Source organism: Canis lupus, chromosome 9 (genome assembly GCF_011100685.1).
Source record: "Canis lupus familiaris isolate Mischka breed German Shepherd chromosome 9, alternate assembly UU_Cfam_GSD_1.0, whole genome shotgun sequence".
Taxonomy (NCBI): domain Eukaryota; kingdom Metazoa; phylum Chordata; class Mammalia; order Carnivora; family Canidae; genus Canis; species Canis lupus.
Genome location: NC_049230.1, coordinates 16,065,927 through 16,083,808, shown reverse-complemented (window position 1 = coordinate 16,083,808; position 17,882 = coordinate 16,065,927). Strand labels below are relative to the sequence as shown.

The following is a 17,882-nucleotide window of genomic DNA, read 5'->3' as shown; positions in this document are numbered from 1 at the left end:
TGCTCCTCAGGCTACTGGGTGGGGAAGACCAGAGGGTCCTTCCCAGGTTGGGGGCACCAGACCTCTGCGCCCTGAGCTTCTGTGCTGCTTCCTGTGCGCTGGCTGAGCACGGGGATGCGAAGAACACAGTCTGTTCCAGAAACACCTTTGTGCCCTTCCCTCTCACCCTTTGCACATACACCTCCTCCAGGGCCAGGCTCATCACTTCCTGCATTGGGCTCTGGAGAAAGAGCCTCCTTTCTGCGAGGGTCCAGGCACACCCCTAGCTCTGGGTGGAAAATGCTCTCCCAAGAGCCCCTGGCCCCCAGCTTGGCAGAGTCCCCAAGATCTATCTCCATGAATCCCCCTCGGCCTCCCCTTTGCTTTGTAGATCTCCTGCAGTCCTCCCCTCTGCTCCCAAATTCCTTGTTCTTTTCTCATTTGCTGCCAAGGTGTTCTGTGATGTGCATCCTTCACCCCTGCCTCCTCCAGACCCTCAGCATCTTCAGAGAGTCTCCCCGCCCCCAGAAGGCACAGCTCCCTCCTCTGCCCCCAGACACCTGGATTTTAAGGACTTGTTGGCTTCGAGCTAGCGCTAGCTTCGGCAGCACAGATACTAAAATTGGGATGATACAGAGAAGATTAGCATGGCCCCTGCGCAAGGATGACACAAATTCGTGAAGGACTTGTTGGCTTCATGTGCTGCTGTGCCCGTGGCGGGCACTAGGACAGTGCCATGTGTTTCTTCGTGGCCCCGGCATTTCCTGGGACGTGCCACACACAGAGTAGGTGCCCCAGGGAGATCTGTGGATTTGAACCCAGAACCTAGGACCTCAGAGGAAGAAGGGGACTTGCAGCCCCATTCATGTGACAGAGGAAGAAACTGAGGCCTTAAACAGTATTGCAGTGTCCTAATCTCTTCCCCTCTCTGAGCTTCAGTTTCCTTATCTGTCAAGTGAGGGGCAGGCAGCCCGATCCTGGGACTGTCACTCCTGACTTACATGGACCTCTTTCAGACCCTTCATTGGCCACTTATTCTGGCTGTGCGGCCTGGTGGGAATGCTTCAGCTCGTATGTGGGTTTTCTGGTTGGAGGGGAGTGAGAGTTCTATCCCCCTGGGCTGCTGTGGGCTCCTGTGACGTTTGGGGGCTGCATTGTCCAATCCCATCTCTGAGAAAAATCTAGAAAAGCAAGCACGGTTTTCTTCCTCTTCCGGTCTCAGGCCCTTTTCCTACCCCCTGCCAAGGGCCACTTTCGGTTATTACTGACTGTCCTCACTGGAGGGGAGTTTCTGAGAATCAGATAGCCAGTCCTTAGAGTAGGCTCAGGCAGGCCTGGATCAAGTCATGGGGACAGTTTACGGTTCCAGGGGACAACTGGAAGGGAAGAAGCAGGTTGAGAGGAGGGGGCAGCGAGGTCTCCGCCCCCCCACCCCCATTGGCGTTGTTGCAGAATACAGCAACTAATGTCCCTGCCCCATAAGCCTATCCATGGTGTTTTGAGCACTCATTGAGGAAGCTGCAGGTACTATGTTTTAGGAAAATCAATTTAGCAGCTGGGACAAGGAACAGAAAGATTGGCAGATTGATTGTGATTGTTACCTAGGCAGGAGATTCATTCATTCGTTCATTCATTCATTCATTAATTCATGTGTTCATCCAGTGTTTATGAAGCACTATGTGTCAGGCAGAGTCATAGGTGCTTTGGACACAGCAGTGGTAAAGACCGAGAGAGTCCTTGGGGGCTTATAAACAAGAGGAGAGACACACAAAATAGAAGCATGTCAGAAAATGAGTTCTGCTTCTGGAAATGGCAGGGTTGCTGGCACCAATCTAAGTCTCTGGCCAAGGGTACTTAGAGACAAAGGATATAATATAAAATACAGTGGTTTGAGAGCAATCAAAAAACAGCCAGATGCCAGGGAGGAAACAATCTCCCAAAGGAAAGAAGCAGATGTGGTGAGAGTTTCAATTAAGCAGTGTCTCCCCCTGAGAGCATTGCCCCATTTGAGGACCTCAAACAGAAAGTGGCAATCTTACTGGCCAACATTTGGGGCTACCAGAAAAGCTAAAAATCAAGAGGAAGAATCCTGGAAAGAAAGAACCCATAACAGTGTTCTCTTACAAATTCTCAAATCCTTGGCAACTCCTAAACTGTGTCTGGGCGGGATGAGGCTATAAGAAACCCACCAGGAAACAGCAGCAAAGAGGCGGAGGTTTCAGATGCTGCCTGGTGCTGAGGGAACAGTGTTTGGAATTCAAGTTCCCACCAAGTTAGAGGAGCTTGATAACTGCCTAAGGTTTTCCTTTGAAACTGCAAAAGGGTCTCACCTTATGATTAAACCCAAGGCTAACAGCCACACCCTAAGACTACAGGCAAAACCAAAACAACCCCACCCTAGTAAAACCTAAAACCAAGCCTCTAGAGATTAAGATGATCCACCAGTAATTTAACTGCCTGCCAGAACAAAACTCAACATTCTTTTCAGGAAGATAAAAAAAAATCCAGACTCCCTGTAACATGTCACCCACAACATCTCATATGCAATAAAAAAAATCCAGACTCTTTAGAACATTATCCACAATGTCCAATATGTAACAAAAATTACTAGACCTGCAGGTAGCTGAAAAAAGTGACCCATAATCAAGAGAAAAAAAATAATCAGTAGACAAAGACTCAGATATAACTCAGATATAGAAAAAAATATCAGATAATAATAAATGTTGTGAGGAGAACTACAATCAAGTAATATGATAGAGAGTAACTGAGTGGCTGCTTTAGATTAACTCAGAATGGCCTTTTTAAAGATGTGACTTTAGGGCACCTGGGTGGCTCAGTCGGTTAATCATCTGCTTTTGGTTTAGAAGATGATCCCAGGGTCCTGGGATTGAAACCCACCTTGGGAGTCTGCTTCTCCCTCTGCACCCCACCCCCCCGCTTAAACACTCGTGCACATGTTCTCTCTCTCTCTCTCAAATAAATACGTCTAAAAAAAAATAATAAAGATATGACTGTTTTGAAAAGTCAAATACCAGGCAGAGGAAACCATGCAAGGGCATTGAGACAAGAAAGTACCAAGCCAAGGGTGCCTGGCTGGCTCAGTCTGAAGCTTGTGACTCTTAGACTCAGGGTTGTGAGCTGGAGCCCCACATTAGATACAGAGATGACTTTAAAAATAAATATTTTTTATTTTATTTTTATTTATTTATTCATGAGAGACACAGAGAGAGAGGCAAAGACATAGGCAGAGGGAGAAGCAGGCTCCATGTAGGGAGCGCAAGATGTGGGTCTCAATCTGGGGACTCCAGAATCATACCCTGAGCCTAAGGCAGATGCTCAACCACTCAGCCACTCAGGCATCTCTAAAAATAAAATCTTCAAGAAGAAAAGAAGGAAGTACCAAGCCTGTTCAAGGAAGGGCAAGGAGGGCAATGTGACTTGAGCAAAGGGGAATAGTGTGATCCAGGATCAGACTGGTAGGCAGGACCAGACTATGTAGGATCTTGTGTTCATGGTAAGAAGTTTGAATTTTATTTGAAGAGTGATGAATTGCCTTTGAAGGACTTTAAGCAGGACTTATTTGATAAGAGAGTTATTTGATGTTTGTATTTCTTTCTCTTACTGTGAGTGAGCCCATTTCAAATATTTATGAGCCAATTGCATTTCATTTTTTAGCTGTGCATATGTATCTTTTTTTAATATGTTGTTGATATTTTCCTCATAGTTCATTATGTTTTTATAGAAGCTCTTTTTATATTAGGGAATAAACTATTTGCCACCAATAAGTTATACATATTATTGCTATTGGAATTCTGGCTTTGCTTTTGGTATTTTTTGCCATGGAAAAAACTATAATGTCACTGAATTCATCACTGTTTCCTTTATGACCTTCAACATTCCAATATCATTTTTAAAAATTTTGGAACTTAATTTACATCTTTCAAAAAGCATCCTGATGGGCCATAGAGAGTGGCTTGAAGAGGGATGATAAGGCCATGGTGGAATAGAAAGAGCTTGGAGTTTGGACTCAGAAGACCGGGGCCAAATTTCAGCTCCATCTCCAAACAGCCTCATGACTTGTCAAATCATTTCATTCCCTTAGTCAATTTCTCTACCTGTAATAACATGGAAGAGTAACCATTGTAATGGCAACAACAGTAATTTACAGTGCTCTTACCACGTGTCACACCCTGCTCCAAACACTTGACATGCATTCTCTCACTTAGCCTTTACAATAGTCTGATGGGGAAACTGAGTCACGGCGAGGAAATGCAACTTGTGTGAATCACACATTAAGGGGTAGAGCTGGGTTTTGAACCGTAGCGGTCAGATTCATGCCTTTAAGACATGGAAATTATCCTGAGAGGCTAGTGGCTAATGGATGCAATAATTCCTTGGTGACAGGGATGTCCTATATGTGTGGGCTGTGTACTTCAGTGGCAGCCTGGGAATAAGTAGAAGGTGGTGAAACATGGGTGTCAGGCCTGGGTCTGCTTCCTGACTGTGTGACACTGTGAGCAGGTCACTTCTCTAAACCACGTTTCTCTTTTTTATCCCTCCCACTCTCTCCCTCCCTCTCTCTCTCTCTCTCTCTCAGCTTTACTGAGATATAATTCATATATTAAATAACTCATCCATTTAAAACATACAATTGAGGGATGCCTGGGTGGCTCAGCAGTTGAGTGTCTGCCTTTGGCTCAGGGTGTGATCCTAGAGTCCCAGGATCCAGTCCCATATCGGGCTCCCTACATCGAGTCCCACATCGGGATTGAGTACCACATCGAGCCTGCTTCTCCTTCTGCCTGTGTCTCTACCTCTTTCTGTGTCTCTCATGAATGAATAAATAAAATCTTTAAAAAAATAAAACATACAATTGATTGCGTTTTACTATAGTCACAGAATTTGGCAGCTATCATGACAATCTAACTTTAGAATATTTTCATCACCCCAAAAGAAACCATGCACTCCTGTGCAGTCACTTCCCATTCCCATTACCCCCAGCCCAGCCCCAAGCAACCACTATCTACTTTCCATACATTGAAGTCTTGATTTCTTAATCCGTATAGTCAGCGTGCTTGGGCACAGGCTGGATTCCAGTGCCTTGCCTAGAAGGGTCTGCACAGTGAGATGGGGGGTGACGCAATGCAGGGCTGGGGGATCCCCTATCTAGAGCTAAATACTGCGTACAAAGGAAGGTGTGCAATGGTTCTGGGAGGTGTGAATGGTTGAATATGAGGGATGGTGGTGTTAGGAAGATTCTAGAAGTCAGGAAAGGAAGGAGCCAGTGAAGCTGATGGGCAAAGGGGAAGAACAAGACAAATTATGCCAGGTCAGAGAGGAACTTTGCTGGGAAAGCCACACAAGGTCGTGGAGATTGGGATAAAATTGTAATGTGCTGTGTGACATCAGTGCCTCCACTGCCCCTCAGAAGATCTTTGGAAAAGCCTACAGTACCCTACCTGATATGTGGAGTTGGGTTGGCTTTTGAAGGCAGGACAGAGAGCCAAGTCCTGCCTCCAGGTTGAGCATGGGGCTAGAGCAGGGACTGGTCATGCGGGCTCTGCCTCATGTGAGGACAGGAAGGGCTGGGGGCCCTCAGAGGGCTGGGGGTGAGGACTGGGTGATTTAACATCTGAGAGAAGGTTTGCAACCTGGCGCCAGGCTCAGGGGCAGTGCCAGCCTCAGGGGCAGCGCCAGCCTCAGGGGCAGCGTCTGAAGGTGGCACTGGCCATTAAGAGCCAGCCCAGAGGGCAGCCCCAGTGGCGCAGCAGTTTAGCGCCATCTGCAGCCTGGGGTGTGATCTTGGGGACCTGGGATCAAGTCCCAAGTCAGGCTCCTAGCATGGAGCCTACTTCTTCCTCTGCCTGTGTCTCTGCCTCTCTCTCTCTCATGAATAAATAAATAAATAAATAAATAAATAATCTTAAAAAAAAAAAAGAAAAAAGAGCCAGCCCAGCCCAGAGAACCCCTGTGATGGCTTCATGTCCTGCCTTCCCTTCCAGAGCCCAATGTCTTCGTCATCTTCAGCCATGGACTGCAGGGCTGCCTGGAGGCCCAGGGGGGGCAAGTCAGAGTCTCCTCATCCTGCAATGCCAGTCTTCCTGCCCAGCGCTGGAAGTGGGTCTCCCGGAATCGGCTCTTCAACCTGGGCACCATGCAGTGCCTGGGCACAGGCTGGCCGGGTACCAACACCACAGCATCCCTGGGCATGTACGAGTGTGACCGGGAGGCACTGAATCTCCGCTGGCACTGTCGCACACTGGGTGACCAGCTGTCCCTGCTCCTGGGGGGTCGCACTGGCAACTCGTCCAAGGCTGGTGGCCTCGAGCGTGGTGACCAGACCCGCAGCGGCCAGTGGCGCATCTATGGCAGCGATGAGGATCTGTGTGCGAGGCCCTACTATGGTGAGAGGCTTCTTGCAGGGAAGGGGAGAGGGGTGTCAGGAGGACTGGAGCCATCTCACTCCTGTGAGATGCAGGAGTGACAGGGCCTTTGGCCTCTGCGGACCTTTGGCAGAGCCATATCTTTAACTGCAGTGGGAAACATTTTGGAATAATTAAGAAAATTCACTTCAAAGCATTTATTTTCAAGAAATTACAAAATTAATACATGCTTGTAAAGACCTCAAACAGTACAAAAGTGTGTAACGTAAAATTAAATGAAAATTCCCTTCCAGGCCCACTCTCCAGGGGAGACCCAAGCCTAACTCCCATAGGTGTCTGGATCCCGATTTTGCAGGGGTGACCGGGAACCAGAGTTACCTGGTGCGGGGCCTTTTCTGGTGGACAGCTCTGCACTGGGGGGTGGGGCCTTTTCCTGTAAGACGTCCTGATCTCTGAGCCGGAGCTTGTGGGGGGAGGGGACAGCATTAGGGACATCAGGAGAACCCCTTCCTGGCCCTGTGAGATGGCCAGCAAGACCTACTCCCAGGCTCCTGCGTTGACCTAGTGCCAGAGGGAGCCTGAAAGCCATAAGCAGCACTTGGGCTGTAGCATCAGCGCCCCGGCCTTGGCTCCCTGGGAGAGGGGGTTTTCCGAGAGGGCTGGGGGAGGTGGGCAGCCTCTGGGGTCCAGATGCCAAGGGCCTGGCTCCCTTCCTGCAGAGGTCTACACCATCCAGGGGAACTCCCACGGGAAGCCATGCACCATCCCCTTCAAGTACGATAACCAGTGGTTCCATAGCTGCACCAGCACAGGCCGTGAAGACGGGCACCTGTGGTGTGCCACCACCCAGGACTACGGCAAGGACGAGCGCTGGGGCTTCTGTCCAATCAAGAGTGAGAGCAGGGTGGAGGGGGTGGGCCAGGGCGGCTCCTGGGGGCGGGCCCCGAGGGGCCTCAGGGCAGGTGGAAGAAGCTCAGGACTGGGGTGATGGGAGGCCCCTCAGTATAGCCGGAGCAGCACGTGTGTGAGGGCGTGTCTCTGCCCTCCTTGAGGGGCCTGTGTGTGGGACCCACCTGGCACTGTCGCGGTGGCAGGTAATGACTGTGAGACCTTCTGGGACAAGGACCAGCTGACGGACAGCTGCTACCAGTTTAACTTCCAGTCCACCCTGTCGTGGAGGGAGGCCTGGGCCAGCTGCGAGCAGCAGGGGGCAGACCTGCTGAGCATCACGGAGATCCACGAGCAGACCTACATCAACGGTGCGGCGGCGGGCAGTGCGGGGGGGGGGGGGGGGGGGGGGGGGGGGCTCTGCGGGGACCCGGAGACCCGGGCCCCATCTTTGGAGGGCCCTGAGCCCTTTCTGCTGGTGGGGAGGGGAGGCCACCTGGAGGGGGCACAGAGTGAGGAGGGCGGGGGGGGGGGGGGGGCGATCCCCGCCTTACCGCGTCTGTCCTGCTGTCAGGGCTCCTCACCGGCTACAGCTCCACGCTGTGGATTGGCCTTAATGACCTGGACACCAGCGGAGGCTGGCAGTGGTCCGACAACTCGCCCCTGAAGTACCTCAACTGGGAGAGTGGTGAGGCGGGGGGTTCGGGGCGCGGGGCGGCCTGGGGGCTGCAGAGGCGTTTGGCCTTATTCCTGCTCCAGGCCGTGGGGGGGGGGGGGCGGCGGGGCAGATTTCCACCCCCTCCTGGACTGCCCCTGCCTCATGCAGTGCTCCCGTGGGACCGAGGCCCCGACGCCCTCTCCGCGGGGCGCGGGGCGCGGGCTGGGTTGCAGGCCTGGCCGGGGAGGCGGCCCCGGGCCTGAGCCCGCGCTGGGCGCAGAGGTTGGGACCCCGTGGGCTCAGGGAGGAGGCAGCGGGAGGCCCCGAGGAGCGCCCAGGGGCCGGGCTGTGAGTTTCCCTCTCCTGGGGTGCCGGCGCCCTGCCCTCCCCACAGATCAGCCGGACAACCCGAGCGAGGAGAACTGCGGGGTGATCCGCACGGAGTCCTCGGGCGGCTGGCAGAACCGCGACTGCAGCATCGCGCTGCCCTACGTGTGCAAGAAGAAGCCCAACGCCACGGCCGAGCGGCCGCCGCCCGGTGAGCCTAGGGTCGGGGCCTGCGCGGGGCGGGGCGGGGCGGGGGGGGGCCCGTCGGGGACTCTGATCCCGCCTGTGCTGAGAAACAATTGGAATGCGCTATTAATTCTTTGCGAGAACCTTCGTCAAGAACTGTGCTAAATGCCGGCACTTGGCACTGTCCTTGTGGCAGTCACACTCCGCCAGAGGGTGACAGACCTCTCAACACACAATTAGAGTATCCTGAGTTATGTACCATTATAAAAATATGTGTAATAAATTTAGAGATGAAATGCCTAGAGAAGAAGCCGCTTAAGCTCCTGGGAGTTAAGATGGGTTGCTGCGTGGAAGTGACAGTTGATTTGGACCTTTCAAGTTGACTGTAAGTTTAAAAAGGCATAAAGAGCTGTGAGGGAAGGGCATTCCTGGCAGAGGGAACTGCATGTGCGAAGGTGTACAGGCCTAAACACAGACAGCAGCTTCAAGTTTGGTGAGTACTGCAGTCCAGTTGGAGTATAGACTCTAATTACTTAAAGTGTGGTTTTTGGAAGAGCAGCATAGCATCCCCTGGGAGCTGGTTATAAATGTAGAATCTCAGCCTCCACCTCCAGCCCCCACCTGCATTTCATAAGATCCTCAGGCAATACATGTGCAGGTGCAGCTGGGGTGCACTGGCTTAGCATGGTGCTAAAGAGACTAGTTGAGGGCAGCCCTGGTGGCTCAGTGGTTTAGCCCCGCCTTCAGCCCAGGGCCTGATCCTGGGGACCCGGGATCGAGTCCCAAGTCCGGCTCTTTGCATGGAGCCTACTTTTCCCTCTGCCTGTGTCTCTGTCTCTCTCTGATGAATAAATAAATCTTAAAAAAAAAAAAAAAAAAGAAAAAGAAAGAATAGTTCTGAAAGGTAGGTCACAGCCAATCCCTGCAGGCTCTTGGCTGCTGGTTCCAGTTTGGGTGGGGAGCCTCTGCAGGTTCTTAAGCCAGGGAGTGCTTTGCTCACATCTGTGATTCATGGAGATAGCTCTCTGGGCCTTTGGCGGCGGTTGGAGCTCCATAGTGCTCTGAGTGCAAATCACAAATAAACTCCAACCACTTGCAGGGCTATTGTAAGGGTGGAGATCTGGCCTGGCCCCAAAGGATCATGTCCATCCATGTCAGAGGATGTTTATCTATAGGTTGGAAGAGCTACTACCGTAATCTGGTAGCCGTGGGAATGAAGAGGGAATTCTTTTTACAAGAAAAAAACATCAAACCCAGAAAAAAATCACAGGCTCACAGAAAGTAAAGAGCTTACTGAGCAAGACTTCTGCTTCTGACCACTAAAGTATTGCCAAAGGGCTGTCAGCTGGCCACTGCTTTCTCTTCTCCCCTAAGGGGTCAGAAGCAAAGGCTGAAAGCGCTGGTGCCTCAGACCTAGGGCACTTTACTTCTAGCTGGAGGGAGCCTGCGGCAGGCATCAATTCTAGGTCATCTCAGAAGTTGCTTTGTGAAGGAGGGAGGGCCCCACTTTGGGCAGGCCTAGCCTATCTGGCCTCCTTTGGGCCTGACCCCTCCCCAAGTCCTCTGTCCCTGGATCTTCCCAGTATGGCCAGGGGAGAAGTCTCCTGTGGGGCCTCATGGACCCACAGATATGTCTGTGGCCATGAAATGCCTCTTCCATCCCACTCTGAGCTAATTCTTGGATGCATTCTGCGTTTTGGGTCTCATCCCACAAGGCATGTCATTCCAAAGTCATGCATCATTGTGCTCCCAACACATCCACATTTCCTGAGCTTCCCTCCTCCCAACAGCCCAAGAAGGCCCCCTCGGGTCTGAGCTGGGTTCTGTCTGTGGCAGCTGCCTCGGGTCTTAGATTGGAGGCTGAGATGATTAACAAGTCTGAGCCCAGGAGTGAGTGGGCCCAGGCTCAGCTCTCCCCACTTTGCTGGGCCTCCGAGAAACAGCATGTTAGACCCTGGAGCATCTCTGGGAATGGAGTGGATCCCAGAGTCAGTCTAGGGTGATGCTTCGAGTGGGCACATGCTTTCCCACCTGGCCGGCGGAATCTTGCCCAAGCCTGACATTGTGGGTGGTTTAGTGAAGTCTTGTTTTCTCTTGCCAGGGCCCAGGTGAGGGCTTGTTTGCTTCAACTGCTCTGGGACTCCAATCCTAGAAAGTGAACCTGAAATGAGTAGAAGTGGGAGTGAGGAAGAGCTTGTTACTGGTTGGTTTCTCAACCCTGGGTGGAGCCCCAGGTAGAGGAAGGAGCAAGAGGAGAAATACCCACTAGGGGATTTCTTCCAATCAGCCATGACTTCCTGGGCCACTAGCCTGGTGGGCCCCACTTCCCCATCCCTTCATCCTGGACTGCCAGGGTCAGCATGAAGTCCACACTCCATATGTACTATTTGAGGTAGTGACAGTAGTTTCATTTATTAAGCAAGGTGGACATAAGCTAAGTTTGCACTATAGTAGGAAACTCCATTTACAGAGGAGGAAGCTGAGGCTCCCAGGGCTGGCCTGACCTGAGTCCCCACCCGTCTGTTTCTGAAAGCCCCAGCTGGAGGGGTTATCCTATCTGGGGTGAAATCCGCCACCACCATCTGGGCCACCAGGCTCCCTGGAGGGCTTTGTCTTTTTTGCATCACTCAGCATTGAGAGCTGTTCTGGTGGCCAGGGCTGATCTGAGACGGGTTTGGGAAGGAGGTGACTTCAGGGCCCTGTCTGTGTTGACACTCAGCGGGTCTGAGCACCCTGGCTGGGTGGCTTGGTCCCTGAACGGCACCTTGTGGGTCTCTGCAGATGTATGGGCCAATGTGAAGGTGGAGTGTGAGCCCAGCTGGCAGCCCTTCCAGGGCCACTGCTACCGCTTGCAGGCCGAGAAGCGCAGCTGGCAGGAGTCCAAGAAGGCATGTCTGCGGGGCGGGGGTGACCTGCTCAGCATCCACAGCATGGCAGAGCTGGAGTTCATCACCAAGCAGATCAAGCAAGGTGAGGGACTGCTCGTCCACACTCCCGGGGCAGAGGGCAGGGCCTCCTCAGTGCCCATCCTGTCCTGGCCAAGAGGTCCTGGGACTGTCTCTTTGTCTGTTGCCGGTGGCCGAGGCTGACCCCTCCCCGTCCTCTCTCTCCTCTCTCCTGCTGCATCCCAGAGGTGGAGGAGCTGTGGATTGGCCTCAACGATTTGAAACTGCAGATGAATTTTGAGTGGTCTGATGGGAGCCTTGTGAGCTTCACCCACTGGCACCCTTTTGAGCCCAACAACTTCCGGGACAGCCTGGAGGACTGTGTCACCATCTGGGGGCCGGTGAGAACCCCCTCTCCCCAGCCTTCTGGTGCAACCCAGACTAAAGGAGCACTACTGTCAGCTCCTACCTCCACACCACCACCCTGTTGCCTCTCAGAAACCCCCACTTCTCCATCAACCCCTTCTCTTCCACATGAAGTGTTCGAATCCTCCTGCCCCCGACTGGCTGAGTCACCTTGGGCAAGTTACTTAACCTCTCTGTGCCTCTGTTTCCTCATCTGTCAATGGAACACTAACAGTGCCAACCTCAGAGAGTCTTTGGGGGGATTAGAGGGGTTAATTCTCATGCAGCCTGAGGACGCTGCCTGGCGCCATCTTGGTCTGCCAGCTGCTCTTCCCCGCCGGCAGGTGGCATCAGAAGCCGCATTTTATGGACACATTCCCTTGGCCGCTCGGTGCCAGCCCTACCCAGCCCAGGGTCCTGTCTCCTCAAAAAATGATGGGGTGGTGACTCTGCCATGGCTTTGGTTCTGATGCAATGTGGGGAGATGAAGGAGTTAGCGGAGGCCTTCGAGCGGACCTAAGAGATCCTTTAAAAAGACAAAGTCCGAGAAAGAGGATACTGACTCCGGGGACAGATAAGACATTCTGCTGTGACATACTGCACATGGTGCCAGGACTATGGAGACAGAGCCATCTGGCATGAGGGATGCTATTTAAAAATTTATAAACAGTTATTTGTTGAGTGTCTGCCACGTGCCAGGCATCCTCCTGGGGCCTGGGCTGCAAACACCTCTGCCCTCTGGATGGAGCCAAAGGCAGACAAACTGCTGGCCAGGAGCCGGGGAACACAGGACAGCCTTGGAACACAGAGAGGTCAAGCAAGTGGACGCAGGGGCAATTCTGAAAATCAGCTTCACCTTCAAGGGGTTTGGGGGAGGGAGGGCTGAGACTCTCCCTCATCCTGTGTCCCTAGGAAGGTCGTTGGAACGATAGCCCCTGTAACCAGTCCTTGCCATCCATCTGCAAGAAGGCAGGCCAGCTGAGCCAGGGGGCGGCCGAGGAGGACCACGGCTGCCGGAAGGTGAGGGTGCTTCTGGAGCTGCTCCTGGTGGTGGTGGGGGGGCAACCAGAGGAGTTCCCAGGGGAGGGAGGAGGCAGATGGAGTCCTGCAGCCTCCCGTGGCCTCCTCCCTTGCTTGGCTTGTCCCTTCTTCCTGCTCTCCAAACTGCTCCGTTCCAGAAAAGGGTGATAGTGGATGAGGTGGGGTGGGGCCCCTCTCCATGAAGAAGCTACTTCCCAGAGGCAGCAGGGAACAGGAGGTGGGGGGGCAGGCCCCCGAGTCATCACCTGAGTGAGGCTGCCAGGGTGCACCCCAGTCCTGCTTGGCCACCTCTGCTGGCACCCCTTGCCGTCTGATAGAGTGTGTGCTTGTCTGTCTCCCCCCGGACAATGAGGCCATCCTGGTGTCGCCTTGCTGTGTCCCTAGCCCCAGGGGCTTCCAGGTGTGAGGGAGGGAGGGGATGAAGACTGACTGGGTTAGTGGGCCAGTGAGTGTGTGACTGAGGGTGTGGGTAGGTGGTGCCGGTGTCCTCCTCCAGGCCCTCCCCGGCCTCCCACCACCTGGCCCCCAGCCAAGCAGGGGGGTGAGCCGTGTGGGTGAATATGGGGAGGTTACTCAAAAAAGACACTTCATGGTGCTTTGGCCCCTGATGGCTCCAGCTGCCAAGGCCACGCTCCTGCCAGCCTGTACCTGTCAGTTTGGCTTCTCATTCTGTTCTCCTTTGGATTAAGCCCTTCACCGCACCCTGCCTCCTGTGAACTCCAAGCTCTGCCCCAGGGGGAGGGGCCTGAAACAACAGGCATGTACCCACAGTGGGGAGGAGAGAGAGCAGACAGGGACCCTGCTGAAGCATCCAGGAGGCTGGCAGGGTCAGGGACTGGCCCAGGGGCTCTGACCTGGCTCGGGGTGAGGTGGTGGCAGGGGAGGAGGAGTGACTAGCTTCTCTGAGCATCCGGGCCACCCGACCTGTGTGTGCAGTGTTGTGCAGCCCCAGTTAATGCCCTGGGAGAGCCGAGATCTTCCCACAGTCCCACCGTCTACCCCAAGGTGTTCCCCGTCCCCCACCTTCTCTTTTGCTCTGGCTCCTGCCCACGGGGCTGTCTCTCTCCTAACCTTGAGTCTACCCTAAGGCTTCCCATTTCAAGGGCTCCTGGAGAGGAAGGCCCTGGCACCTGGTGTCTCAGGAGGAGCAGGGCTGTGGTGAGGACAGGCAAAGCCTTTGCGGTGCGGGTTCGAGTCCAGGCTCCACCTTGTACTATCTGTGTATGAAATCCAATCACTTAATTTATCTGAGCCTCAGTTCCTCTTTTGAAAGGCAGCAGCAGAGAGCTCAGGGTGGCCCAAGGGGAGAGGAGTCTCCCTTGGGTAAAGGCTTGCTTGGTCTCGTGGGGGTCCGATGGTAGAGAGCCAGCCCCTCAGGAGCAGTGGTCTCTTCCAAAGCTTCACTGCTTCTCACTGAGGGCCTGTCCCCCCACCCCAGGGTAGGTGCACCCTCCACTTACTCTACCTTTTCCAGGACCCAAGGATTACCTGGGCCCTCTGCATCCTGGCAGCCCTCCCAGCTTTTCAGCTCTGTTTCTTTTTCTTTTTTTTTTTTTAATTTTTTTTTTATTTTATTTATGATAGGCACACAGTGAGAGAGAGAGAGGCAGAGACACAGGCAGAGGGAGAAGCAGGCTCCATGCACCGGGAGCCCGATGTGGGATTCGATCCCGGGTCTCCAGGATCGCGCCCTGGGCCAAAGGCAGGCGCCAAACCGCTGCGCCACCCAGGGATCCCCTTCAGCTCTGTTTCTTAGCCAACTGGCAATTTTCCCACTGTGACTCTTGGTTTAAATGCCTAGAGAGGAGTCCAGTGGGCCACTCATCTTTTTTCACCAACCCACCAGCAGATCAGCCACCCTTGAGCCATGCTCACCCTCCAGTCTGACAGTTGTGGGTAACGGTAGGGAGGGGAGTGTGAGGCTGATGAGGTGCAGAACACAGCACGGGAAGAGCTGTCCCTGGCGTCAAACCAGTCCCCTCTGTCCTGTGCCCAATCCTGTGGCACGCTCAGTGATGCCACTGCTGGCACTCCCCACCCAGGATTTATGGGTGAGGGAGGAGAGTCCTCCCCGCAGACATCCCTCTTCTGCCCATCTCTCGAGCTAGGGTTGGACATGGCACAGCCCATCCTGCTACTGGCTGGGGGAGGACCAAGTAACCTACAGTGAGGCCCGGCGCCTGTGTACCGATCACGGTTCCCAACTGGTCACGATCACCAACAGGTACAGGACGGGCATGTGCCCAGACCAGCCCTCATTCCTATCCTGGCCCAAACAGGGTGGCATTTGCCATCAAGCGCACAGGGACTAAGTCCTTGGAGCCTCAAATGGCTAATGTCATCATAAGAATTTTTCAAATATCATCACAAGAATGACTCCTGTTATTTAGTGACCCCGTTGTGGGGCAGGGCCTGGACAGGGGCACAAACAGGTGTAGGTGTGGGCTGCCTGCCCAAGAGAGGGCTGGGCTGTGTCTGTTTCTCTCTACTTTCTTCTCAGCCAGGCACAGAGGTGCAGGCAGTAGGGGGGAAGGTCAGTTGCTGTGTGTCAGCTGCAGGGTCTCCATGGGCCCCCACTTGCCCTAAGCAAGTTACCGGGTATAACACTGAAGTTCCTGGGGCAGGGCATCTGGCCTGTGGTTCAGGGACTGAGGGGTAAGGGGTGGTGGGAGCTCCCTGCCTGACCAGCTTCTCTCCCACAGGTTTGAGCAGGCTTTTGTCAGCAGCCTCATCTACAACTGGGATGGCGAGTACTTCTGGACTGCCCTGCAGGACCTCAATAGCACCGGCTCCTTCCGCTGGCTCAGTGGGGATGAGGTCATGTACACCCACTGGAACCGGGACCAGCCCGGTGAGCCCCTCCTCTGTGGCACCTGCTCAACCCCTTCTCTGACTTTCCTTGGGAAAGCCAGGAGGCCGTATGGGCCTGCTGCTCAGGACCAACTCCCAGGGCCTCCCAGGAAACTGATCATTGGTACAGTGTGGGCAAGTGATTAGGAGCCCAGGCTCTGGGACCAAACCAACTGGCGCATCTTTGAGCCTCAGTTTCCCTTATGCCAAACAAGGATAACGGTACTTTGCTCATAGGGCTGACGTGAGGTTGAACTGGATAAATAGACCTGAAGTGCTTAGAGTAGTGCAAGCGCTGGCCATCAGAATTGTTGCCATTTCACACTCACTGTCTCTTTTAGCCTTTTCAATAACCTGATGAGACTGAGGATAAAACAGCCTCAGAGAGGTTAAGCAACTTGCCAGAAGATCTCCCAGGAGTAAGCACAGGGCTAGGACTGCCTCCATTCCCTTCCGGGCCCTGCAGAGCCCAGCAAGCTGGTCACCAGTGCAGGGGGCCGAGGCCGGGGAGGTGTGCTGTGGGGATGTGGGGGAGGGCCGGCCCAGGAGTCCTCAGCAAGCGGGTCTCTGCTCCCTCCTCCAGGGTATAGCCGTGGGGGCTGTGTGGCCCTGGCCACAGGCAGCGCCATGGGGCTGTGGGAGGTGAAGAACTGCACGGCATTCCGGGCTCGCTACATCTGCCGGCAGAGCCTGGGCACACCAGTGACACCGGAACTGCCTGGGCCAGATCCCACACCCAGCCTCACCGGCTCCTGTCCCCAAGGTTGGGGGTCAGACCCCAAACTCCGGCACTGCTATAAGGTAGGTAGCCGCTGGTGTGGGAGGAGGGAGAAAAACAAGCAAAGCCAGGGTCAAGGGCAGCCCCAGTGGGGCCCAGCCATGATCCAGGGTTCCAGGGCCACTATCTCCCCATCATGGACCGCAGACGGAGGTAATCTCCGATGACGCTCTTGTCAGTGAAATTGCAGGTCTGGTACATAGTAGGTGCTTGATGAAGGTGAGGAATTGAGAAAAAAAAGACAAGGGAGAGAATTGATTTCAGAGGTTCCCAAATGTTGGGCCTGGGCTGGTTGCCTTTCACAATCACCTGGGCAGCTTGATAAAATAAATTCCAGGCTGCCATTATGGAGACTGGGATTCTTTAGGTTGGAGTAGGGCCTGGTCCTCTGATTTTTAAACTCTGCTGGGTTTGGGAGCCATCCTTATAGTCCAAGGTCTTTTATTACATGAGGAAATTGAGCCCAGGAAGGGGGAGGGACTTGCCCACAGCAAACAGTGGCTCCCTGGGATAAAAACCCAGGTCTTGGACTGGTTCCGGGATTTGGGCAGGGGGTGTTCTCTAGGAGCGGGCGATACTGGCTCCCCTCCCCTGAAGTTCATTCTCTGACGAGCAGGATTGTCTTAGCTAGCCTGCATTCCTGTCCAGTGAGGCCCCAGCCTCCTCCCTACTGCTGTCATAGGAGGCCAGGTGGACCAGTAGGGACAGCTTGGACACCTGGACTTTGTTCCTGTAGGTATTCAGCTCTGAGCGGCTGCAGGATAAGAAGACCTGGGTGCAGGCCCAGGGGGCCTGCCAAGAGTTGGGGGCCCAGCTGCTGAGCCTAGCCAGCTATGAAGAGGAACACTTTGTAGCCAACATGCTCAACAAGATCTTCGGGTACTGAGCCTGGGGCAGTGGCTTGCATGCACCTGTGTAGTTCTTGGTTTTGCTGGACACAGGGCAGAGGACAGGGTGAAGGCGCCTCCAGTAAGGCCTGTCTGAGGGCTCAGAATGACCTGTGTATCCGCAGCTAATGCTAGGATCGCCCTGTCCTTCAGGCAGCCCTGGTTGGAGACTCTGTTGCTCACCAGTGTCAGGGAGCCAGCAGTGTCCCCTGCAGACTCACAGACTTTTACGAAAGTAACTGCCCTCCCCAGCCCTCCTTGTCCATGGTAAAATCTTCTGCAAGTAGATCCAAGTTGAGCTTCCCCCCCACCCCCGACACCGTCCCATAACACCTCACTCTCTTCAATAAATAACTTTTCCTGAGAGACAGGAGGAGAAAAGCTACAGACCCCATGTCTGTCCTGTGGGCATCCTATGATACACAGCACCTATAATCCCTTAGCAGTGGGAAACATCCGAATGGATTCAGGCTTCCCAAGATCTTAGTTCCAGGGACATGTCTTTCCAGCAAACATTAAGATTACGTTATTTGACTAGTAATTATAGTTCTCATTGATGGCCTCTTACCATGTCTCAGATTCTGCACTAAACATTTAATCCTCTTTCGGTCTTTT

The 17,882-nt window shown here is 53.8% G+C and overlaps 1 protein-coding gene and 1 non-coding gene across 3 annotated transcripts in view; both read left to right on the top strand.

Moving 5' to 3' along the window:
* The window catches only part of MRC2 (mannose receptor C type 2), a 54,401-nt gene that overhangs the window by 25,696 nt on the left and 10,823 nt on the right, over positions 1–17,882 (top strand). For both annotated transcript variants that reach the window (XM_038546949.1, XM_038546948.1), the window contains exons 2-13: positions 5,982–6,383; positions 7,082–7,255; positions 7,457–7,621; positions 7,825–7,938; positions 8,303–8,446; positions 11,203–11,391; positions 11,553–11,707; positions 12,624–12,731; positions 14,861–14,976; positions 15,455–15,603; positions 16,186–16,403; positions 17,117–17,259. In XM_038546949.1, the coding sequence (XP_038402877.1) occupies positions 5,982–6,383; positions 7,082–7,255; positions 7,457–7,621; positions 7,825–7,938; positions 8,303–8,446; positions 11,203–11,391; positions 11,553–11,707; positions 12,624–12,731; positions 14,861–14,976; positions 15,455–15,603; positions 16,186–16,403; positions 17,117–17,259 (2,077 nt within the window). The remainder of the gene's footprint in view (positions 1–5,981; positions 6,384–7,081; positions 7,256–7,456; positions 7,622–7,824; positions 7,939–8,302; positions 8,447–11,202; positions 11,392–11,552; positions 11,708–12,623; positions 12,732–14,860; positions 14,977–15,454; positions 15,604–16,185; positions 16,404–17,116; positions 17,260–17,882) is intronic.
* LOC119873453 lies at positions 572–678 on the top strand. Its single transcript, XR_005365050.1, has one exon. It is a non-coding gene; the product is annotated as a U6 spliceosomal RNA (small nuclear RNA).